The sequence below is a fragment of the Heliangelus exortis genome, chromosome 30, assembly GCF_036169615.1.
Source record: "Heliangelus exortis chromosome 30, bHelExo1.hap1, whole genome shotgun sequence".
Lineage (NCBI taxonomy): Eukaryota > Metazoa > Chordata > Aves > Apodiformes > Trochilidae > Heliangelus > Heliangelus exortis.
In genome coordinates, this window is record NC_092451.1 from 172551 (window position 1) to 195383 (window position 22833).

The 22833-nt window shown below is 55.0% G+C and overlaps 3 protein-coding genes across 9 annotated transcripts in view; 2 read left to right on the forward strand and 1 right to left on the reverse strand.

Moving 5' to 3' along the window:
* Positions 1 to 22833, reverse strand: part of OGDH (oxoglutarate dehydrogenase) — a 51355-nt gene that overhangs the window by 23182 nt on the left and 5340 nt on the right. For 2 of the 6 annotated variants that reach the window (XM_071729265.1, XM_071729270.1), the window contains exons 1-2: positions 10762 to 10890; positions 7317 to 7565 (exon numbers count right to left, since the gene is read on the reverse strand). In XM_071729265.1, the coding sequence (XP_071585366.1) occupies positions 7317 to 7538 (222 nt within the window). In that variant the 5' untranslated portion in view covers positions 7539 to 7565; positions 10762 to 10890. Of the gene's footprint in view, positions 1 to 7316; positions 7566 to 8295; positions 8416 to 10752; positions 10891 to 22833 lie in introns of those variants that run through there. The other 4 variants (XM_071729264.1, XM_071729269.1, XM_071729266.1 and 1 more) reach the window with 3 other exon arrangements.
* LOC139788922 (interleukin-1 beta-like) lies at positions 12196 to 13796 on the forward strand. The gene is made up of 6 exons (XM_071729290.1): positions 12196 to 12339; positions 12453 to 12501; positions 12585 to 12774; positions 12862 to 13032; positions 13146 to 13291; positions 13434 to 13796. Exons 1-6 carry the CDS (start codon positions 12299 to 12301, stop codon positions 13644 to 13646), a joined length of 810 nt encoding a protein of 269 aa, XP_071585391.1. The 5' UTR covers positions 12196 to 12298; the 3' UTR covers positions 13647 to 13796.
* On the forward strand, positions 16001 to 22448 carry CKAP2L (cytoskeleton associated protein 2 like). 2 transcript variants are annotated; one of them, XM_071729272.1, is made up of 8 exons: positions 16001 to 16202; positions 18042 to 18108; positions 18441 to 19549; positions 19976 to 20168; positions 20841 to 20996; positions 21469 to 21532; positions 21813 to 21960; positions 22057 to 22448. In XM_071729272.1, exons 1-8 carry the CDS (start codon positions 16096 to 16098, stop codon positions 22298 to 22300), a joined length of 2088 nt encoding a protein of 695 aa, XP_071585373.1. In that variant the 5' UTR covers positions 16001 to 16095; the 3' UTR covers positions 22301 to 22448. The 2 variants fall into 2 exon arrangements, with proteins under 2 accessions (XP_071585373.1, XP_071585372.1); XM_071729271.1 differs by lacking the exon at positions 16001 to 16202 and having other exon boundaries at positions 18087 to 19549.

The following is a 22833-nucleotide window of genomic DNA, read 5'->3' on the forward strand; positions in this document are numbered from 1 at the left end:
AAACCCACATTGTCCAACTCTCAGTCATCAAAGGCTTTTCATTTTTCTGTCCCCTCTCTGATTTTTCTCCATCCTTTCAGTGATGCCAAGACCAGCACTAAACAAGTCCTCCCGTGACAGCTCTCCTGTGCCCTTAGCAAGGCAGATACCATTTCTGCAGATGGACATTTCCAGGTGTTAAGAAAACAAAGCAAAACCCCCCTCCAAAAAGGCCCCAACAGATTTGTATTTATCCCGCACTGCCTGAAGAAGCTGGAGGCCTCTCAGGCCAAACCCAAATTAGCTTGAAGAGGCATCACCAGACCGAAGGAAGGGGAAAGACCAGCAGAGCAAAGTCCAAGCCACATCCTGCAGTCACGCTCCCACCCTCACCCACTTCCCATGTGCCACTGGGAACAGCAAAAGGAGGGCAAGCACCATGTGCCTGCACGGACCCAGGGCACCAGCTGCTCTAAATGAGTTCTGCTGGATTTGCACACTGGGTTCAGCCCATGGATCTTTCCACCAAATCGGAGCAAGAGCCCAGTGCTCAGCCTCAAACTGAGGGGAGGGCAGAACCCAAGCTTGGTGAGGCAGAGATGGGTGAGGGGCTGCCTGGGCAGCTCCTACATGTTTAAACCTAGCCAAAAAGAGCCTTTGGAGCACATCCAGTGATAGTTAGGGGCAGAAAACGCAGCTTTTGCACCCCAGGAGCAGGGTGGAGAGGACTGAAAAAACGATCTCTGCTGGAGGAGCATGAAGTCTCCCTGCCCCTGGAGCTCCTCTGGCTGCAGCACCCATCACATGCCCCAGGAAGCTATTTCCAGCCCAGATTTACCCAGACGCCCCATCACACGCTTGCACAAGGTGATTAAATTTAGAAACTGGTCACGCTGAAGGAACTTAAATAAAATTGGGAACAATTTGGCACCGTAACTGAAAAACAATAGCTTCCCCAAAGGAAAAAAAGCAAAGGAAAAAAAAAAAAACAAAAACACAAAAGCAAAGACAGAAAACTCCTGATTGTGTTCTGACTGCTGCCTGCTGAATGGAATTTTAGTAGAAATGGGGGAGGGCTGCTCTTTGTAGAGCCCTCACTAGAGCAGCCTGAGCCCCTTCCCTCCCCCAGGCCAGCAGAGCTCATTGGTGCCCCAGAAGCCACTCGAGCTCCTGCCAGCAGGAGGGACAAGCAACCAGGATGGGCTCCAGTGCCCTTGAGATGGGGAGGAAACGGGTCATAAACCAGAACACAGGAGGTGCATCTGAAATATAAGGAAGAACTTCTTAATTCAGAGGATGGCACAGCACTGGTACAGGCTGCCCTGAGAGATGGTGGGGTCTCTGTCTCTGGAGACATTCCTAACCTGCTGAGAGGTCATCCTGTGCAACCTACTCAAGGTGGCCCTGACCTGGCAGGGGGTTGGACTGGATGATCTCCAGAGGTTCCTTCCTTCCAACCCCTGACATTCTGTGATTCTGTGAAGTTGCTTGGGTGTTCTGCTCAGTGATTTAAAGTTGTTTAATGTACTAGGAAATAGACAGCCGGGAGAGAGAGAGCATGCACTGGCCCAGGGCAGGGGCTGGCAAGTGGTGCTGGGAGAAAAGCCACGAGGCAGAGGTGTTGCCTTTATGACCTTCTCCATTCTGACACTCAGCAATATTAACCTCTCAGAGATGCAATTCTCTTCAGTTCTGAAAGGAAAAGTTGACTTTAAGCTCTCCAAACAAGGTGGGGCACCATCTCAGTCAGGTCAGGCACTTTCACTAAATCCTTTATTGCCCAGTATAATTATAGCTGTTTCAGGCTGCCTGACCACGGGCTTTGCCCCCAGTGAAGGTTGGGGCCCTGATAAGAGCTATAAAAATGTCAGCTTTCAAGTTGCTGATGTGGTTTCAAAATCAAGGGTACTTGAAAGCCAGCTTGGGGCTCTCTTGTGAGCCACAGAGGTGCCTCTGGAGCTGATATATCCTGTGGGAGAGCCTGGGCAGCCACACCACATCCCCCACTTTGCCGAGAGAAGGACACTGCCTTCCTCCAGCCCTGCAGCCATCAAGCTACTGGGGTTATTCCCCTTCATCCCTCTCTGTGCCCACAGCAGCCCTACAAGTGCTCCTCCAGCTCTTCTGTATATGGGATATTTTATATATCTATAGGGTGTAAGAGAGCTCAGTTTCACCTCATTTTAATGAAGAGGGCTCAAAGCCATCTCCCTGCTCCAAGGCAAGCAGTCAGCACCGAGGTCGGTGCACACTGAAGAGTACCATGGTCCTGGGGCCATGCTGTGACCATACCACAGCCACATGTCCCACCACAGCCACAGCATGAGGTCTGGGCCCAGACTGGCTCTGTGCTTCCATTCCTGTGGCTGGGAGAGGCAGCTGGCTGCACCAAGCCTGGAGAGGTCAGGCTTCAGAGGGACTTCGAGCTCAGCTCTGAGCACCCAACTCACCGCTGCCTTTTTTGCCAAGAAAAGCACCAAACCATCTCACCAGGAGAAACGACCATCTTTCACTTATTTTAGAATCACAGAATCATTTGAAATGGGGTGAAAAAAACACTTTTCAAATCCTCCAGCCAATCATTCCCTCAGCACTGCCCAGGCCCCCCCACCCCATGTCCCTCATCCCCACATCTCCAGGGCTCTGAAACCCCTCCAGGGATGATGGGGACTCCAGCCCTGCCCTGGGCAGCCTGGGCCAGGCCCTGACAACCCTTTCCAGGGAGAAATTGTTCCCCAGCGCCAATCTAAACCTCCCCTGGCACAACTGGAGGCCAAAAGTTCCTCTTGGCCCATCCCTTGTTCCTTGGGAGCAGAGCCCGACCCCCCCTGGCTCCAACCTCCTCTCAGGGGGTTGCAGAGAGCCACAAGGTCTCCCCTCAGCCTCCTCTGCTCCAGGATCAACACCCCCAGGGCCCTCAGCTGCTCCTCACAACTTCTCCAGACCCTTCTCCTTCTGCTCCACACCCTTCCCCAGCTCCCTTGCCCTTCTCTGGACACGCTCCAGCCCCTCAGTGTCTCTTTTCTGACCCAAAACCGATGCCAGAATTGGAGGTGCAGCTTCAGAAGTGCCCAGCACAGGGGGCACTGTCAGTGTGACTGTCACTTTGTCATTCAGTTTATCAGACTTAGTTTCTGGAGAACACAGGGGGGTCCCAGCCTCCACCACAAAGCCAGCTTGAAGGTGAGGCAAGGAGGGAGGTGACATCTCTCACTCACATAGGTCTCCCCAGATTGGGCTGGGGCTGCTCCAGAGTGGGAGATGCAACAAGGGAGTATGGTTTCAAGCTGAAAGAGGGAAGATTTAGATGAGATCTTAAGAAGACATTCTCTGGTGTGAGGGATCTGAGCCTCTGGCCCAGGTTGTCCCCAGAAGCTGTGGCTGCCCCATCCCTGGCAGTGTTGAAGGCTGGATGGGGCTTGGAGCACCCTGGGCTGTGGAAGGTGTCCCTGACCATGGCAGGGGGTTGGAACTGGATCATCTTTAAGGTCTACTCAAAGTCAAACGAGGCTGGGATTTGATGATTCTATATTCAGAGCTTAATGCTGGAAGGAGCCTGAATCAAATTCATAAACTTTTGCTGAGGGTACCCCAATAAACATCAATAAGGCATTAACTGACTATGCACACCACCTTATCCCTTAGCAACATAAACAAGAACGTTCAATTCGTTGGTAACTCACTGCTGCAGATGGGAGATGAAACCCCAGTATTTCAAACTCTTAGTGTGACTCCTACCAAATTTCACCTGGGCCCCTTTTTGTGAGCAGGATTGCAAAGGTCACAGCAAAGGTACCTTCCTGGGGCTCAGTATGGGGGCATGGCCATGCAGAAATGACATATTAGAAAACAACAGCTGTTTCAGGTTGGAAGGGGCCTTAAAGACCACCCTATTGCCATGGGCAGGAACACCTTCCACTAGACCAGGCTGCTCCAAGCTCCATCCAGCCTGATGTAAGACACTGCCAGGGAGTCCATGTTAAAGGTGGTCTGGTGAATATACATCAGCTCAGCTTGAACATAGGGGCTGCTCTTTAGGAAGAGCTGAACTTCTGGCAGATGTACCACTGCAGGTAGCTCCTACTTCTGGCCACCTGCCTCAAAGTGAGGGATTTGCTCAGGGTGCTGGGGTGACGTGTGGGCTGTGCCCAAGGTGACAAGGAGGGAGCAGGAGCAGTGTTCCAGCTCCCAGGGGAAGGGTGCCAGAAGTAGCACAGACTCTGAGCAGCCCACCAACACCCTCACCTCCTCTTTACCCCAGCTCTGCTCACCAGACATGAATGAATTTACTCAGCCAGTACTGTAGTGTCAGCTGAATGTCTTGTAGGCTTTTGGTAACAATGGCAAAAATTCCCCAGCTCTTCCCTGGCTGAGCCTCTTGCCCCCACCAGCAGGCACCAGGGGAGGTGCAGCCAGGCCCTGCTCCCTGCATGGAACAGATAAGCCAGGCCCGCGTGACAGCCCCGCTGGTTTTGGGAACACCACCCTCACATCTGACCCTATGTCTACTGGGATGGAGGCCAAAGCCTCCCAGGGACAGAGGGTGACACGTTCCACTGGCATGCCAGGCAGGACAGGGGCTGAGAGGGGCTTATTGTGAGCCAGGACCAGGGATAACCAGAACCCCAGTCCCAGGCTCGGTGTTCCAGTCAGGACAGGGTGAGCCATAAGAAAGAGTAGAGAGGAGAAAGCAGTGAAGCCGGGGGCTGGGAAGGGATCTTGGTAGCAGGGTCACTGGAACGACATGGGATCCACTCAGAAAAGTCAGTGTGAGGGCCAAGTGCATCAGGGAGCACCAGCAAAGTCCACACCAAACCTCAGGTATCAACACCACCAGTAAACTTTGGGAGCTGGAGACAGATTTTACAAAGCACTTTTCAGTGCCTGAAGCAGCTCCAAGAAAGCTGGGAGGGACTTTGGACAAGGGTCTAGAAGGATGGGGCATGGGGGATGGTTTCAAGCTTAAAGAGAGATTTAGGTTAGACATTAGGAGGAAAATGTCAGGATGGTGAGACATTAGGAGGAAATTCTTTGGCAACAACTCCTGCTTCAGCAGCAAGGAAGTATGTATGTAGAGGGACTTTTTAGAAGGACATGGAGAGATGGGACAAGGGGGAACGGCTTCAAGCTGAAAGAGGGAAGACTGAGATGAGGTCTTCGGAAGAAATTCTTTGGTGTGAGGGTGCTGAGCCCCTGGCCCAGGCTGCCCAAAGAAGCTGTGGCTGCCCCATCCCTGGCAGTGTCTCAGGTCAGGTTGGATGGGGCTTGGAGCAACCTGGGCTGGTGGGAGGTGTCCCTGACCATGGCAGGGGGTGGCAATGGAGGAGCTTTAAGGTCCCTTCTAACCCCAACCAGTCTGGGATTCAATGATTCTGACCTTCAAAGATCACCTAGTCCAACCCTCTTTCTGCCACCGAGGACACCAGCCTGATTTTGGTTAAAAAGCAGTACCTAAGACATGCTTTTTACACTATTGGCATCAGATTTGCTGCCTGGCAACAAGAAAGACCCTGTTTGAATTTCAAAACTTTTCTCCTACTGCCACAAACCACTCCCAGCCAGGCTGAAGGCAAAATCTTACATCAGCTCCTGCACTGCTCATTAAGCACTTAAAAGTCCTTCAAGGGACATTGATTTCCAGGGTGAATAACACACACTTCCAATTCTTCACCACAAACATTGGACTGGGGGCCTGACGAGGTGGTGGAACCTTCACCCTGTAGGTGCTCAACACTTGAGTAAACAAGGCACTGAGTGACCTGGTCTGATCTTGAAGCTGGATGTCTTGAAGCCATCCACACCAAGGCAGAGGCTCCAGAGGCTGCTTCCAACTACACTCCCTGAATTTCTTCAGCCAAAAGAGTAGGACTCCTGGCATGCACTGCCAGCTAAAGGATGAGCTGGTGAAGCTGCATCAAAGAGGAGAGAAGAGCAGAAGAGATGTGGAGGTCTGGCCTTAGGACCCAAACACTCCTCCCAGCCACCTGCCCCCCCTTGATATTTACTGTCCCATCAGCTCAGAGAGACCTCCAAGACTGAGCCGTGTCTGTAAATCAAAGAGCCAGTATCAAACCATGGAGACTCTCTGCCAAAGACAGTTGTGTCCTCACTCATTTTCAGGTTAGATTACAGCAGTTGGCTTTGTGGCTTTTAACATTCCTCTTCTAAAGGCCTGGGCTGCACCACATACATGTGCTCAGGTAGCTTTCAAGCCACCATTTTACACCAGGCACAACCTGAACACACTACATGCTTCCCCAGTCTGTACTGCTTGGCTCAGCTACCTATGTGCATCAAAAGCAGCATAAAGTCAACATTTGTGAAAACCCTGCTTTGATCCCACCTCAAGACCTGTACAGCACCCTGCAGGCTGTGTGTTTTGGATGCGCAGGATCAGTGTCATTAAACACACACTCAGCAATCCCACAGTGAGTGGGATATTTCTTACTCACCCTTGACTGCTCATTTAACCATCATGTCCTGCTTTGCAGACTGCTCATGTGCTGCTGAATAAAGAAAATCCCTGCCCTACATCAGGACATGTATGAGGCTGTTTTAAAAACTCTCTGGGTAATGCCAAGGCTTAGTCACTATAAGAACATTTTTTTTATGAAACAATGGGGATGGGGGAAAATGCACCTGGGTTTCAGAAATCCTCTTCCCAGTGCAGACCTCACCTGCTGGGCTCCATGTTAGAGCTGTCCTTCTCACCAGAGGAACTCCTGTACCTCAGATCAAGCCAGACCTCTGCACACCACTGCCCATGGCAGGGCTGCTCACCTAATTTTAAGTTTGGGAGCAGCTGGTGGAAATCCCTCTGGCCACCAGACCCAGTCTCCTCCCAGGCTGCAGATCAGCAGCTTTATGCACAAGAACTCCAAGTCAGGTACAGCCCATCTACCCCAACACATAATACCATCCGTGCCTGAAGAAAAAAGGAAAACCAGTCAAGGCGTGATCACCCTCCCTGCTTCCATCCCATCCTCCACTCCCACAAACGCCACTGATGAGCCATCAGAGCTGGGAAAAAAACAATCGTTGGGAGCTTGTTTCCCAGGAGGATTCCCAGAAGCAGGCTGTCCTTGTATCCATTTGTGATCCAGAATGCTGCCTCTGTCCCACAAGCCCACGGTGTTCCCTCTTGGACAGAGAAACTCCTCTTGGTTCTTGCTCCAGGAATCGCTGTCATTTGTTCAGGGCACGGCAAGGCAGAAGGACCATCCACAACCATCCAGCCCCTCTGGCTGAATTCAGTCCTCCTGGGGGGGGGTGTGCACCTACCTGAACCCACTGCTCAGACACAGAGAAGCCAATATCCTGGCCAGGTTGCTCCTTACCTTATGTACACTTTTGGGATTTTCCAGCCAAGCATAATACATTTCCTCCACGTAGTTTGAACTAGTCCCACTCAAAAAAGGCTCAGCAGCCACTGGTGCACTGTAGCACCTGACCTGTTGGAACGTCCTGGGTGCTGCTGGCCTGTGTTGGGAAAGTGTCTTTACAGTCTGCGAGGCTGTCAACGGCCTCAGCTTTGCCGCACAAGTCCTTAAGTTAAGCATGTTTGTTCTGTCACCTCACACCAGTTCCTGTGGGGAAAGAAGGGAAAGCTGGGTTAGAAATTATTACAGGAAAGCACAGGCCACCCTCTTCTGTCCCCCGCACAAGTTCAGAGAACTGATCTTAGGATCAGTTTTTAATTTGGATTAACCCATGCACCCTGTCCCACAGCTGAGCCCTCGATGGATGGAAAAGTCTTTGCTGAAGAATCCCAGCACAGCTGAGTCTGCCCCCCCTGCCTCCATCTCCCCTGACACGGCAGTGAAAAGCAGATTTGTTCTGTGAGGTACCCAGTGCTAACCTCAAACAAGCCACTGCACATCAAAGCCACCTGCACCTTTTTACATCAGCACCTTGATACAGAATAAGGCATGCCTGACAATGAAACACAGCCCATATTCACAGCATAAGGAAAAATCCTCACAGGAAAATCCTCTCCCTGAAGCTCAGATTCCCGCAGGAGTTGGACACTTCAGCCCTTCAACTTCCCCTTTGCAGGGATGTTGTAGAAGTTAAAAGAAAAACACTTTAAAGCACCCTGCCCAGAGGGTGCTAGAAAAAAAACCTGTCACCATCTGGGTTTTAATGCTGAACACTGTGTTTTCCTTCACATCAAGCTGACAAAGTTCAGCAGGACATGCTCCTCCAGGTCTGCCCAAGCCACAAGAGGACAACTGATCATGCCAACCCAGCATGGAAGCTTCTTCCATTGGACTCTCTCTCACATAGGTGGGTTTTGACTTTGATTTTTGCTGTTACCTCACAGACACTTTGCTTGGCCACAGTTTTCTCCTTGCCTGTTCATGCTATATGCACAGGGATAAAGCTGGGAAGAAAACACCTATGGTGGTGCAAAGCACTTGCGATGTGGGATCCAGGACAGACTGCTTTGTAGCAAAACAAACCTCTTCTATGGGTGCAGCGCTCCAAGGTCCAACCAGGTGTCCCAGTAGAATCTCACGAATGGTGCTCTGACCAGCCTGGATGGGTGCTACTGCTCCGAAGGTGGCTAACCAGCAGCCTGGCTTCCCCAGGTGTGAGCTTTTTATTGGCCCCCCTAATCCTGCTCATGCGCAGTAGGGGCCTGTCCTAATTAGGCACAGGTGGGCTTAACACGAGGTCAAGCCCACTACCTGGCAATTAGTGGCACCTGGTTGCCTCATTTCACTACACTGCTTCATCGCTTCTCCTTCAAAACTCAGAGCCAAGGCAGCTGAAAGACTCAAAGAAGGGCTCTCCCCTGCCCAGAGAACCCAGAAAAGGAACCAGGAGCTGGTGTGGGACCTCTCAAAGGTCCCCCAGCAACATCCACCTTGCAGCTCTTGGTGGGGGGTGCAGCCCTGTGTGGACAGGGAGGCCTGGGGTTAACCATGTTCCTGGTCACACACATCCGACTGACAGTCACAGCTCAAGGGAAAGTGACCTGGAGGAAAGTGATGGAGCACAAACAACTCAGATAAGGTGCTGGCACTTAGAGACAGCTCTTCTTGGAGTTGCCCTTTCCACCCAGCTGCTCCTGCAGGAGGCAGGACCCAAGGCTGGAGGTGACCCAACTGGTTGGTTTCCATATCCCCAAACAGTTTAACAAGGAACAACCCAATGTCAAAGCAGCTAACGTGTTCACCAGATTAAAACGGAGTTTAACAGTGGACTGGAGAAATAAATACACCCTCATTACCAGGGTTTCATCAGCCAGGTTTCTGTGTTTCCCTTGTTGAATCTAGCTGGGGCTACTGGGCAGGGCTGCAGCCATGCTTCTGCCTCAAAACCCAGGAGCCTGAGGAAGACTTTGGGTCACTCTTACTTGAGCCAGAGGGTTATACAGATTTACCCAGGGGAAAGACCTCTCATGCTTCCCATGCTGCTTGCTCTCTTCTGCCTGCAGTCAGACCAGGACAGCAAGAATTGCAGCACCAGAGGTTTTCCCATCTTTCCCTCCTTTGAATTAGGCAGCAAAACACACAGATATTTTACAGAACTGACTGAACCAGGTGCCAGTGTTCAGGCACCCACTGCAGGGGAAAAAAGCTTTAGGGCAAAAGCGTTGGCAGGAGCTCTGGCTTTGGTGTCTGGTTTCAGTGCTGCCGTCCAGCAGGTCCTGGTGACCTCTCTGGAGAACAGCTGAGTTAATGCCAGGGTTTGACCCAAAATGAGCAGAATCAGGAGGGTTTTCAGGGCCTCCCATAGAGAGGGTTGGCTTCCTAATGGTGCAGGAGCCTGGGCCGGGCCACAAACCAGGTCTAGCTCAGAGCAAGGATGTTTACGAGGTAATTCCAACTGGAGCTGCAGGACTGGGAGGAAGGGCGTAGGAAAGCACAGCTGAGACATGGGGGCCACACGTGGACACGAAGGTCACCCCGCAGCTACAGCTGCCAGGGCTTGAGGAGGGACAGCCCGAGCTGGGTGGCTGCACCATCCTGGCAACACCCATATCACAGCCCAAATCTCACGACAGAAATATTCACCACAAATCAATGCTGGCCCGGGCAACAGCGTTCTGCTAAACAGATTAAGGAACTAAATTTGACCTCTGGCAAATCCGGGACACCAGCTCCAAAGGCAGTTAGCTGAAAATTCCGCTTTTTGGCTTCAAAACCACCAAAACACGGGCTTCTGGCGCAGCCCCTCCAGGACCAGGCGCCTTCGGGCCCGGGGGAGCCCTCGGAGGGGGCTAAAAGGCCGCCCTCGACCCCCGCCCGAGCACTGGGGCCGCCACAGGTCGGAGAAGGGGATCCACGGAGCGGGCAGGGCAGAGGGGAGATCCCGGGGATGCCGAAAGAGCTCCGTGGAGGGGTCCCGGGCACCCCAGGGGCTCGCCATGGTGGGTGTTGCCATGGGGTGGGTGTCGGGGAATGAGGAAGGGGCTGCGGGACCCCCCCCCGGCGCGCGCGGCTCTACAAAGGCACGCGCGCGCTGGGCCCGCCCCCGCTCCGCCGCAGCCAATCAGCGCCCGCCGCCGCCGCCCGGGCTTCGAGCCGCTCCCTGCCAATAGCAGCGGGCCGAGGCCTCGAGCCGCCCTCCCATTGGCAGCGCCAGCTGCCCGTCCGCGCGGCCCCTCCCCGCGGCGCCCGGGCAGAGGCGCCAAGGACACCGGGGAGCGGCCGTTGTCCCCCGGACCGGCCTCCCGCTCCCTCCGGCCCCGGCCCTCGCCCAGAACCGCCGCGTCCTGCCGCAGCCTCGCCGCCCGCCCGGGTCCCCTCCTTTCCCCCCCCGTACCTCTCGCACCTCCGTCCGCCCCGCGCGCGACCCCGGCTCTGAGAGTGGCACCGACCGCCGGCTGCGCCCCGCCCGCGCGCTGCGTCACGGCGTGGCCCCACCCCTCACCCGCTCGCGCGCTGCGTCACGGCGTGGCCCCGGCCCCGCCCCGACGGGCACCGGGAGGCAGCGCCCGAGGGGCGGGGCCAGGCGGGAGGTGGTCGCCATGGTTACCGCCGTAACCCCGGTACTGGGGGACCCCGCCGCGAAGTGGGGATCCTTACCGCTCCCTAGGGACCCCGGGGATGACCCGTGCCCCCCGGTGTGGCCTGAGGACACCTAGTATGGCCTGGGAACCTCTCGGCATGATCTGGGGACCCCCGGTATGGCCTGGGGACTTTGCCGTGTCCCAGGGACACCACCATGTCCTGGAGACCCTCACCACAGGCTGGGGACCCTTGCCATGGCCTGGGGACCTTGCTATGGCCCAGAGACACCACCATGACCTGGGACTGTCATCACAGGCTGGGGGAGTCTCATCACGGGATGGGCACCCCCACTGTGGTATAGGCAATCCTCTGGCATGAGGGATCTTTATGACCTGGGCCACCCCGGTCCTTCGGGCACGGCCAGGGGGCAATGGCAGCCATGGGGCCGTGTGGGGGTCCTGGCAGAGTGGGCTGGGGTGTGAGCAGGGATGGGCAGGGCAGGGCCGGGGCATTCTGAGGCTGGAGTGGTTTCACCGCGGGTGAATCACAGCCGGGCCAGCCCTGAGATAGGCCTGGGAACCAGAAGGGAAGTGAAATAGGCACCAGGAAAAACCCTAATAGCCTGCAGCCACGTAAGCCTGGCCACCCACGTGCCTGGCCTGGCCACAGTGATGCAACCGGGACACCCCAATAGGCACGGAGCATCCTGCAGGGAGCAGGGTGGGACAAGGAGCGTCCCCAAGGCCCCTGCTCCCCCATCTCTCCAAAGACCATGTCTGTAGGGTGGTACCAGTGGGCACGAGGGACTGGACAGTGGGGTCTTGTGACCCCTGACATTGGGATAGTGGGGACAGAACAGGGGACAGAGGGCATCCTCTGCCAGGCCTGGCAGCAAAGAGGAAGCTGTGAGGAAACGGTGGAGCTTCAGCGCTTGCGACATCAGCTCCTCCCAGGGCAGCTGTGGGTGGCTGTGAGAGTGGGTGCCACGGCTGTCACTGCCATGGGGATAGGGGTGGGGACAGGGATGGGGCTGTGGTGGGTTAGCAGCCCCACACAGCAGCCCCAGAGTATCCCTCTCCTCTGCCCCATGCTCAGCCCCTTGCTCAGCACCACGGCCCTGTTCATGGGCAGCCAACCCCCCAGCCTTCCCTGGAGGAACTTACCAAACCCGGGTGTTGCGAAAGGTGGAAATCCCACTCTGACGATGCTTCCTTCCAGCAGCCCTTGAAAACTGGCAGTGCTGAGGCCATGCTGAGACAGCAGCCACGCTCCTCTGCCGGCAGGACAGGCAGGAGCAGGCAGCACACAGCACAGCACTCCACCCACACCAGCAGGTCTCTGCACGGGTTTTTGCAGCCATGGCATTCGTCCCTGATCTGGACACGCTGGAGAGCAGCAGGTAAGCATGGCCGTGCTGGGGGAACCTGAGACATGATGCCACCCTGGCACCATAGTGGCCATGGCTTCACCATCTCTCCGGACCTGATTTCACCATCTCTCTCTTCCTTGCAGCCTCAGCGAGGAGATATTTTATAGCGCTGAAGGCCTCTGCCCACAGAAGGTAACACTGGGGTGGTGTGGATGGCTTTGGGACCCTTGTAATGGGGAAGCTGGGCTCTCACACCCCATCTCTTCCCTCCCCAGAAACCCTGCCTGCGCTCAGAGATGACATTGCCTGAAGTGGGCATCCGGGTGACAGTGACCAATGAACACCCCACCCGGACCTTCCGCCGGGCTGCTGTCCTTGTGGTGGCCACGGCCAAGCTCCTGAAGCGGCCCGTGTACGAGGACTTTGTTGACAGTGACCTTGGGGGCTTCCTGGACAGGGTTTTTGGTAAGGGGGTGTACCTCCATCCAGGGTATGCTCTTGAGGGATGCTCTGGGTGTATCAGTAGCTCCCTGACCATCCCCCTCCCCCCAGAGCCCGTCTCCTTCCAGCGGATGGAGGTCAGCTACGCCGGGGCACCCGTCTATCGCTACACCCGCTCCCAGTCCTTTGACATCTTCGATATCGACCACAAGTGCTTCGTGCTGGAGTCACCCACCCAGCTGGTGGCCCTGCACCTGCAAGGACCCTCAGCTGGACGGAAAGGTGAGGGGTCAGAACCCCTACCCAATGTCCCTGACCCTGGGACCACTCCACAGCCTTTGAGACCACCCCGCAGCTGCAGGACCACCCCTTAATCTTGTCCGTTCTCTCTGCAGTGAAGCTCAACATTGCTCTGTACCGTCCCCAAGCATCAGAGGGTGGCCTGGGGGCTGGGCGGGTTCCAGTGGCTTTGGGCATCAAGGGCTACCAGCTCTACATGTCCTGTGTGATGAGTGGGGCCGAGCCCGTGCTCCAGCTGGAGGTGAGCAGGGGGTTCCACCCCTAATGGGAATGGGGGCACTGTCCTACCCTCAGCACCCCTCAGGGGGTCCCACCAATTCCATCCCTGGGTGGCTGGGGTCTCCATCCTTCCCTCAACCCCCGTTTCACCTCCCTGGTTGTAGGAAGCTGACATCAGGAGGGACATTGAGAGCGTGGAGCTGACTCGCTTCATCTTCTACCGCCTGGACAGCCCCACCGAGGGCACCACCCGCTTCGAATCGGCCGCCTTCCCCGGGTGGTTTATCTGCACCTCGCTGCAGCCACGCCAGCCTGTCAGCATCACCAACCACCCTGACCAGGTCAACATTGCCACCTACGAGCTGAGTGGGCACTGAGGGCACCCGTGGCCCCACACCCACAACCACCCCACTGGCAGTCGCCAGTTTGCTGCTGTATGTACCAAGTACAGACCCCCGCAGAACCCCCATCTATTTCAGGTGAAATAGCAGCTCTGGGCCCTGTGGGCCAAATCACCCCTATTTTACTGATGTATTGTACCCACCTCTTGCTTTTCTACTTATTTATTGTGCCCACCCCTTGTTTTTAATTTATATTTTATTGCAAACGTTGCACGTTTGTGACTAGGGGTATTTGCTGGGGACAGAGGGGAATAAAAAGTGTTCCTGGACATGTAGCTCAGCTCATTGCTCTAGTGGGCCCTGAATGATGTGGGGGGCAGAAGGTTATGGGTGGGAAATCATCTCTTTTGGGGGCTTTTGGGGGTTCTGGGGCTTAATTCAAAGCTCAAGGCGAGGGGCATGACCTCTCAGACAGACTCCTCAGCCCCCATGGCTACCCTGAAGCCACCCAGTGTGGGGAAGGGCGCACACAGATCAATATAATCAAAGTATTGCCCTTTATTGAGAGCAGCAGACTTTTATGCACAGTCAGGCTAATAACATGATACAAGCACATTGCTGATTGGTACCACACGTTGTTCACATGCCACAGGGCTCTATCTAACCGGTTAAATACAGCTGTTTATGTGCTGTCTATGCGATGGTTTCCCATCCTATTATTCTTTTCTGCTGCCAACTCCTTTATCTTTTGCCCGTAGCTGATCCTTTAATAACCTTGCAGCTGGGCCTCAAGGCCCTCAGCTCACTCTGCCTAAAGCCAAACCGTCAGGATTGCTCACATGTCCCTTTTCTTCCAAAGATTCCCCAACAACCCAGGACCGCTGCTGTCCCAGGCACTGCCACTACCCACCCCCCACCAGTGGGCCAAAGCGTGGTGTGACATCACGCAGTGTGGTGTGACATCACCTGGGGCATGACATGGTCTGGTGCCGTGTGGCATGGCCTGACATGGTGCAGCATGGCGTGACATGGCATGACGTGCTGTGACCTGGCATGACGTTACACGGCATCACATGGCAGCAGGTAGCATGACATGGCCTGGTGTGTTACGACGTGACACAGCATGGGGTAGTATGGCATGGGCTGGCTTGATATAGCATAGCATGATATGACACGGTGTGACACGACACGGCATAGCATGACATCACAACATGTCACGACATGACAGTGTACGACCCCTTCCCAGGCCAAGCTCCGCCCCCGCATGCTAATTGGCGGAGCCCGGGTCTGATGGCCCCCGCCCCCTTCCCTCCTTCAGCCAATCACAGCCCTCCCTGCCCGACGGCCCCGCACGAGCCCGCGGGTTGGCGCTCTCCATTGGTCAGTTTGAAGAAGGCGGTGGCCAATAGGCGCGAGGCGGCGGTTGGCGGCGGCGGCGGCGGGGGCCTCAGAGGGGTCGCAGGCTGCGCTGAGGCGATCGCCCGGCATGGAGCGGGACGGAGCTGCGGCGGCCGGTGAGAGGCTGGGGGCGAAGGGAGGAGAACCGGCGGGATGGGGCGGTGAGGGGGAACAGGAGCTTATAGGGGCGAAGGGGCCTCCGGGGGACCCTGTGGGGTGGGGCCGTGGGAGACAGACCTTCTGGGGTGGAGGGGACACCCCGCTGGCTACAGGGGCCATGAGAGGATGGAGGGTGTTGGGTGCCCCTGGAACGAAGTTTGCTGGTGGCTCGGAACTTGGGGGGATCCCAGAGAGGCTTGGGTGGCCCTATGGGGCAGGTGGGCCGAGCTTGGGGTGGGGAGCAGAGGGGCTGGGTGGCTGCTATAGTCTTGGGAGGAGGGCTGGGGTGAGGGTGCTCATGCCTGAACGGATGGGCAGGGGCACAACCAAAATGTGCACATGGAGGTAGCTTGGGGTGGAGGGGCTTGGGGTGGGCTGTGAGGTGCTGGGGAGAACAGAGGCAACAGGGGTGCCCTGCCGCTCTTGGGAAGACTTAGGGTAAATGTTCTTGGGGGCAGAGGGCTTGGGAGGGGGGCTTGAGAGCCCTGGGCACTTGGGCCATCAAACGAGGGTGAGAGAGCTTTAGGAACAGTGCTGACACTTCTGGGGACAAGTACTGCCGGACCCCAGCCTGGCTAGGCTGTCCTGCCAGGAGATGTCCTGTATACACAGCCAAACTGAGGCTGTCAGGGTTGTCTCCTATCAAGACACTCTTTGCTTGTCCCACTTGCTTGTGTTAAAGGGCTTGGCTACAGCGGGGTTCAGGCTTATGGGGTACACAGCCAAAGTGGGATCAGCAGCATCTTCCCGTCTTTACATTGACCAGGCCCCATGATTTCAGTGGCATCACGTGCTATGAGCATCAGAGAGCTCTGGGTCTGATGTGCTGCTGAAACTCTGGGCAGCATCACATGTGTGGAAATGCTCTGGGAATTCTGGGAACAGCATTGCCAGGCTGGGGCAGAGAGCCTGGGGTACATGCTCAGTAATGTGGTTGTGCAATGCATTCTTTTACTGTCTTCTTGCAGGAGAGCGGAGAAGGTGGCTCCAGGACTATGTAACAGCCAAAGAAAGGCTGAAATGCTCAAATGCAAAGTAAGTTGGGAGGATGCTGGGCTAGATGGTCTGTAAAGGTCCCTCCTGACCCAAATCACTTGGCGATACCCTGAGGTAAAGCTGGCTTGCCAGTGTCTACCTCCTTCTTTTCGCCCTGTGCTGGGCACTGCTGAGGCTGCACCTCCAATCCTGGGCTCGGTTTGGGGTCAGAAAAGAGACATTGAGGGGCTGGGGGTGTCCAGAGAAGGGCAAGGGAGCTGGGGAAGGGTGTGGAGCAGAAGGAGAAGGGTCTGGAGAAGTTGTGAGGAGCAGTTGAGGGCCCTGGGGGTGTTGATCCTGGAGCAGAGGAGGCTGAGGGGAGACCTTGTGGCTCTCTGCAACCCCCTGAGAGGAGGTTGGAGCCAGGGGGGGTCGGGCTCTGCTCCCAAGGAACAAGGGATGGGCCAAGAGGAACTTCTGGCCTCCAGTTGTGCCAGGGGAGGTTTAGATTGGCGCTGGGGAACAATTTCTCCCTGGAAAGGGTTGTCAGGGCCTGGCCCAGGCTGCCCAGGGCAGGGCTGGAGTCCCCATCATCCCTGGAGGGGTTTCAGAGCCCTGGAGATGTGGGGATGAGGGACATGGGGTGGGGGGGCCTGGGCAGTGCTGTGGGAACAGTTGGGATCTCCAAGGCTTTTTCCAACCCATCCCATCATTCCACAGCAATTCACATGTGTTTGTGTCCCTGCTTTCAGGGCACCAACCAGAGGGGGCTCAGCCTGGCTGCAGGAGCAAAGGGGTGGTGTGAGTTGACATTTCCTACTGGTTGATATTGCCCCTTCTGACTGTTTCCTGAGTCTCTGTGAAACTTGCTCTGCTCTGTTTTTGAGCAGAACAGGCCCTTCTGCCAACAACTCTTCTTCAGAACTCTGTCTAGGAGAAAGGGTGGTTCAGGCTTAAACAAGTTACAGCTCTGAAACCCATTTCTGCCTTGGCTCCTCACTCCCTGCAGACACACTGCTTGGAGGCTGCAGGGAGGCAGGCACCTTGCTGCAGAGCTGTGATTGAAGCTGCTGGCAGACCTGGATGCTTGAAAGGGTGCACCTCTCTGGGAGTATTTCTTGTGGTGCTGTACTGCAAAGGACACTGTAAAACTTCTCCTTGGGAAGAAGATAAAGGGAAGTAGGATTAGAGTCCATAACGAACAAACCAGTCCCAGGTGAAAGAACAGATAACATTCATGCTCAGTTTTTATGGCATAGTACACCACGTGTATCAAACAGGACCATACCTGAGCTCTCCAGACTCTTTTGTTACAGAAAAATATCTGCAGAGGCATTGATCTGCCCTAATGGCTGAGCTGCCTGCCCTGGAGCAGAGGAGTGGGAGAACCCTGCAGTGTCCTGCAGTTCAGAGAAGAGGAGGAGGAGGAGAGGCTGGGGGGTGCTGACAGCCCGGGCAGCTGAGGGGCTGGTGAACCAGCACTGGAGCTCACCCTGGCAGAGCAAACCATGGCCCAGGTGCCCCAAGTCCCTGCTCTGACCTGGTGGCTCAGGCTCTGGGCATGGGGAAATCAGGAGCCAGCCCCAGGCAGCAGCCTTGGGAGCCTCCAAACCATTGCTGGTTCCTGCCTGCAGGCATTGCTGCCTGGGGGAACCATTTTGGTTACTTTTGTTCTCAGTGGAAGCCAGGACATTTTTGACAACCTTGGATGTTGATGATTTGTGTTGTTTTTGTTTCCACACGAAAGAAAAAGAATGAATGCTACTTCCTTGACAGCTTTCTGACTTAAAAGAACTTCTTGTAAGGTCATGTAACTGAGGAACCCAGTGGTAGTTCAGACATTTAATAATTTCTGCAACAGCTGTTAAATAACCTGAAATCTTGTTTGTCTTCCTACAGACCCTATTTGAAGAACCAGACAAATTGCCTGGAACCAGCCTTAGCACCAGTGTCTAAACTACAGCACGTAAGTAGAAATCATCTGAATCTTGGTTTGTGTTTCATGCTTGAATTGAGTCTGGACAGAAGAGGGTCTCTGAATCAGTGCTGAGTTCCTGACCCTGATGGGGCAGTCAGCAGACTGCTGAAGAGATGGCAATAATTCAACTCATTATTTTTCAGAGGAACTTAGCATTGGAAGATCCACCCACCCACACACTGGTGGGTGCTGTATCGTTGTTTTGTCAGCACCTGCTTTGTCATTGCAGACCTTCACCTGGGGTCCACAGGCAGGACCAAGCTTTCAGGTTTGCCCCAGCTGAGGTCTCCTCAGGGCTGAGGTTCTCTTTGTCTCTCCAGGTTGACAGGAATAAGAAGGATGTTCCCAGGGATGTGGTGAAGGGCCCTCAGAGGAATGGCAAGCCTGGTGTCAAATCCACACAGCATGTTGGTCACACTGCTCAGCAAAAACCTTCAGACACCTCCCAGAGAGCAGCAGTGGTGCAACCAGACCAGCCAAGGAGGGGCACAAAGCTTCCCCTGGGGCATGTGCCAAGCATGAGCCACCCTACCCAGCCCAGAGGGAGGCTCCTGACCTCAACCTCTACTCACTCAAATTCAAAGAGGACCAAGAAGCCTTCACAGGAGACTGTCACCACTGCAGCCCCTCTGGCCAACAGTGACCATGCCCTTCCCAGGGCACCTTCCTCCCTCAACCAGGGCCTACAGGACAGGCTGGTCTGCAACAAAGAAAATCTCCAAGCACAAGGCTCTGCTCAGCCTGTGCTGAACAGGGTTTTCAAGTCTGATGGAAATAATCTTGGAAACAAGAGAGTCTTGGCTCACAGGCAAAGCTCAGTTATGATGTCAAGAACTGTTGCGGGCCAAAAGGACAGAAATACTAGCCACCAGGCTAGGCAAGAGCCAAGTCAGGATAAATTCAGGAGACCTCTGCCAGGCTCCAAGAGCATGTCTCAAAAACCAAGTGCCAAAACTCAGCTACTGCAGCCCCCCTGGTCACTTACTGCTTCTACTAATTTGCTACATAAAAAAATGGGGGCAAATCAGGAAAAAACTCATCCAGCAAGGGAGCCTGGAGTAAAGCCACAGGGCAGGCTTCCTGTAGGAGGCCTTGAGCACCGCAGTGGGCCCCCTCAAATTAAAAGATATTCCACAAAGCCTCCAGCCAGCAGCAGGCCCTGGAGGCCCACAAACCCAACGCCCAGCCTGAAAGCAGGTGGGACCTTGCAGTGGCAAAGGCCTCTGGCAAAGGGGGCTGGGAAGGATGCTAAGGCAGCATCCCAAGTGACAGTCACCCAAAACCAGCCTGGCAGCACACACGGCTCCAAAACTCCATCACTTGTGAGTGGTTTTAGGAGTGAGGGAGACAGACTTAAAGCAGAGGCACACAAGCCAGGAGGGATCCAGGCCAGGCGTGTCCCCAAGACCCCATCAGCTGCAGATCGTAAGTAAGTGGCAGCCTTGGCTGACTGTCCTCACCTCCAGGGGACAGCAGAGGTTAAAGTGTTTAACTGGGTGAGCCAGTGCCAATCTACCAGAAACTGGGTCCAAAGTCTCTGAGTCAGTGAATGCCAGTCTGGAGCTTGATGCCCCAGAGGAGGGTGGGCTTGAGATTTGGCGGTCTCTGGGTTCCTCTTCCACTGATTTAGTAAGCAAGAAGAGAGAGCACAGCCTCTCTTCTGCTTTCTCTTCAGAGCATGCTTAAACTTGAGGAATTTCCTTTCCCAGCCTAGAGCTTGGATGCATTTAAGGACAGATGTACTGGTGCTGCTTCTTCCTGGGCAGCTGGAGTTGGCTGGAGGGAGATTCCAAGGGGATTCCAGTAGCCTGGCAAGTGCTGCGGTAGTAACACTGATCCCATCATCCTTTGACAGGAAACAGCTGCAGGAGTGGTTGGCATCCAAAGGCAAGACATACAAACGTCCACCTATGATGCTGCTTCAGAAACAGCCAGCAAAGCTGTCCTGGAGAAGTACCAAGGAGAAAGAGAAGCAAGAGAAACCAGAGCAGCTCCTCCTGGAAAAGATCAACAACATATTAACTGAGTGCCTGAAGCTCATTGAGGAGGTAGGAAAGGAGCTGCTTGAACAGTCTCCTCCTGGAACATCCCAGGACAGAAGGGCCATGCCCCCCAGCAGCACAGAGGAGTTTGGAGCAAGTGTTCTTGCTTGCTGTGGGTGCCACAGGGGTAACATTGTGTATAGGAAAAGTAAAAGTCCTCATGGAGTTAGGGAATGGCCAAGGGCAGGCAGCAAGATGTACTCATGGGGAAACTGGAACAAAACCTGGTCATGTGGTTATGGGCATGGGAACAAAACCTGTGCATGTCTGTCCCTGCCAGTGTCCTGGTGACCAGTGTGTGTTCTGCAGCAGGAATTCCTGTGGAAGCAGCATGGACTGATGGAGCCAGCCTGAGGTGCTTCCCTGGTGGACCTCACAGCTGCTGGGGGGCATCACATATGGCAGAGCTGACCACTTGCCCTGCTCTGTGGTTTAGTGGCTCTGTTAGTGCCACTGAGGGCTCTGTCCCTCCATGTCTCTCTGAAATACAAGAGTCATTTTACCAAGGGCAAAAACGAGGCTGGAAACTTCTTCTCTGTCCATGGTCATGTAGGAGACTTCCAAAGCTGACTCTTTTGAGGCTCATTTCGTAGAGAGCACTGGCAGCACAGTGCCATGCTGGTGGCTCCCCTCTGCATGCCTCTGGCTGTCTCCAGGACACTGCCCTTCTCCTTGCAGGGTGCCCAGGCAGAGGAGGTCTCTGCCCTGCTGTCCCGTGTGCCCCAGGCAGAGAAATTTGCCAAGTTCTGGATCTGCAAAGCAAAACTCCTTTCCCAGAATGGTCCTTTTGATGTGATAGGGCTGTACAGAGCTGCGGTCTGCGCGGGTGCTGCGGTGAGTGCTGGGGGGGTTGTGGTTGTCCTCATATTCTCTCTCTGCACCAGCAGGTTTGCTTGGGATCCAGAGGCCAGGTTTTGGGATGAGTTGAGTTTCACCAGTCACTGGTGAAAAAGCCATTTAGAGGTGCTGGTCCCATTGTGTCCTGGGACCAGCTGAGCAGATGGTGTTGGGTGGGCATAGACAGGCACTGGGGAGCATGGGAAGGTCACGCATCCTGTGCTGTGTTGGAGCTGGAAGCAACATGACAGCAGCTCTGGGCTGGAATTCCGAACATCTGCTGGGGTTTACCCAGCCATGCCTGTGTGCTGATAATCTTGCTTAGAGAAGGAAATTCTGCAGCCTTTGTCTGCTGTCTCCAGCACAGGGGCTCACAGTGCAGCGAAACCCTTTTCTCCTATTCATTTGTAACTCCAGACTCCATTCGCAAGTCAGGCCTGCCTTGACCTGCTCTCTGCTTTTCCTGCAGCCACTCCACGAGCTCAGAGAAGTTGTCCTTGATATTTTGAAGGCTACAGACCAAACATCAGGAGGTAACAAGTACATGCGGGGGCTGGGTGGTGTGGGCAGACAGGGTTCCCTGCTGCAGCAGGCAGGGAGGCAGCACAGTTTTTAGTCTGTCCCAGCATGCTGTGTCCCTGCTGACTTTGATGGAGACTGATGGTTGTGAAAGGCTGGAAATCTGATCTCAAAAATGGGGCAAGATTCCTTGGGGATGGTCCCAGCCCATCACGGCCCCACAGCAAGGTGCCCTTGCCTGTGTCTAGATGTTATGACTCCTCTGCAGCTGCTGCTCTTTTCTTCTCCTGCCAGGGGACGAGGCTGTGCATCCCCTTCCTTTGGAGCCTACAACACCTTGCTCCAGTGAGAGGCAGCATGTGGCAGCAACTCCCTGCCCTACCAGGAGGCCCCCACTCTGCCTGCCCCTCTCCATCAAGTTACAAATTAAGTCTGCATCCAGGTAAGGCTCAGCTGCCCTCCCCTGGCAGCAAGCACCCTCTCTGCTCTGGGGGAATCCTCTGCAGGATTTACCCAAAAGTTCTTGTCCTCCCTGTAGAGGAAAGGAGTTTCTAGAAGGCCAGGAGCTGAAATTCGTGACACCAGTGCGACGCTCACTGCGGATAGATGGGGCTGGGAGCCACTACCCAGATATGCTGAAGGACCATGACCCTGTAGTGTCTTCCCTCAGTGAACTCCTGGATGCTGAGGAGGAGACTCAGTTCTTTTTCCGGAAAAACAAAGCTTTACCAGAGGTGGCAGAGCTGGAGGGTTTGAGTTTGTATCCCCCAGAGTTCTGTTGAGAGGTTCCTGGGGGGCGCTTGGTTCCTCGCACACACTCCACTGACTTCTCATCACCCCTGGGATGTAAATATGTAGGGGTAGCATGTAATGAGCTTGTTTCAAACATGTAAGCACTGTATATATATAAAAACTTGCAGTAGAGGTGGAGTGTGTGTGGTCCTGTGCAAGGTCACCAGCCGGGAACCCCAGGACTGACCATCCTTGGCTCCTGCTGTGGAATGATGCCAGACTGCAATGCTCTAGGTACCTCCCTGGGTTTTGGAAGCAAAGTTCTGAGGGATTTGCTCCAGAGCCACATTGAGCCCTACTTGCAGAGAGTGTTCCCCACTGAGGCATACACAGAGCCATGGGCAGCAGCACTGGCCATGCTGGGGGGATGGAGGAGTGTGGGACGCAGCACTTTCCCCACCCACTCTGAGGGGGCTGGAGACAACACACATGAGGGGTGCTGAGGTTCCTGTGGTGCAGCAGGCCAGGGTACCAGACCCCTGGGTATGGCTGAGTCCTTGGTGCTGGGGCTGCTGGTCAGGAG

Coding starts and splice junctions, on each gene's coding strand:
- LOC139788922 (XM_071729290.1), top strand. CDS start 12,299: ATGGCATTCGTCCCTGATCTGGACACGCTGGAGAGCAGCAG. Junction 12,502..12,584: donor AAGGCCTCTGCCCACAGAAG/GTAACACTGGGG, acceptor TTCCCTCCCCAG/AAACCCTGCCTGCGCTCAGA. Junction 12,775..12,861: donor CTTCCTGGACAGGGTTTTTG/GTAAGGGGGTGT, acceptor CCCTCCCCCCAG/AGCCCGTCTCCTTCCAGCGG.
- CKAP2L (XM_071729271.1), top strand. CDS start 18,234: ATGGCAATAATTCAACTCATTATTTTTCAGAGGAACTTAGCATTGGAA. Junction 20,169..20,840: donor GCCTGAAGCTCATTGAGGAG/GTAGGAAAGGAG, acceptor TTCTCCTTGCAG/GGTGCCCAGGCAGAGGAGGT. Junction 21,961..22,056: donor CAAATTAAGTCTGCATCCAG/GTAAGGCTCAGC, acceptor TCCTCCCTGTAG/AGGAAAGGAGTTTCTAGAAG.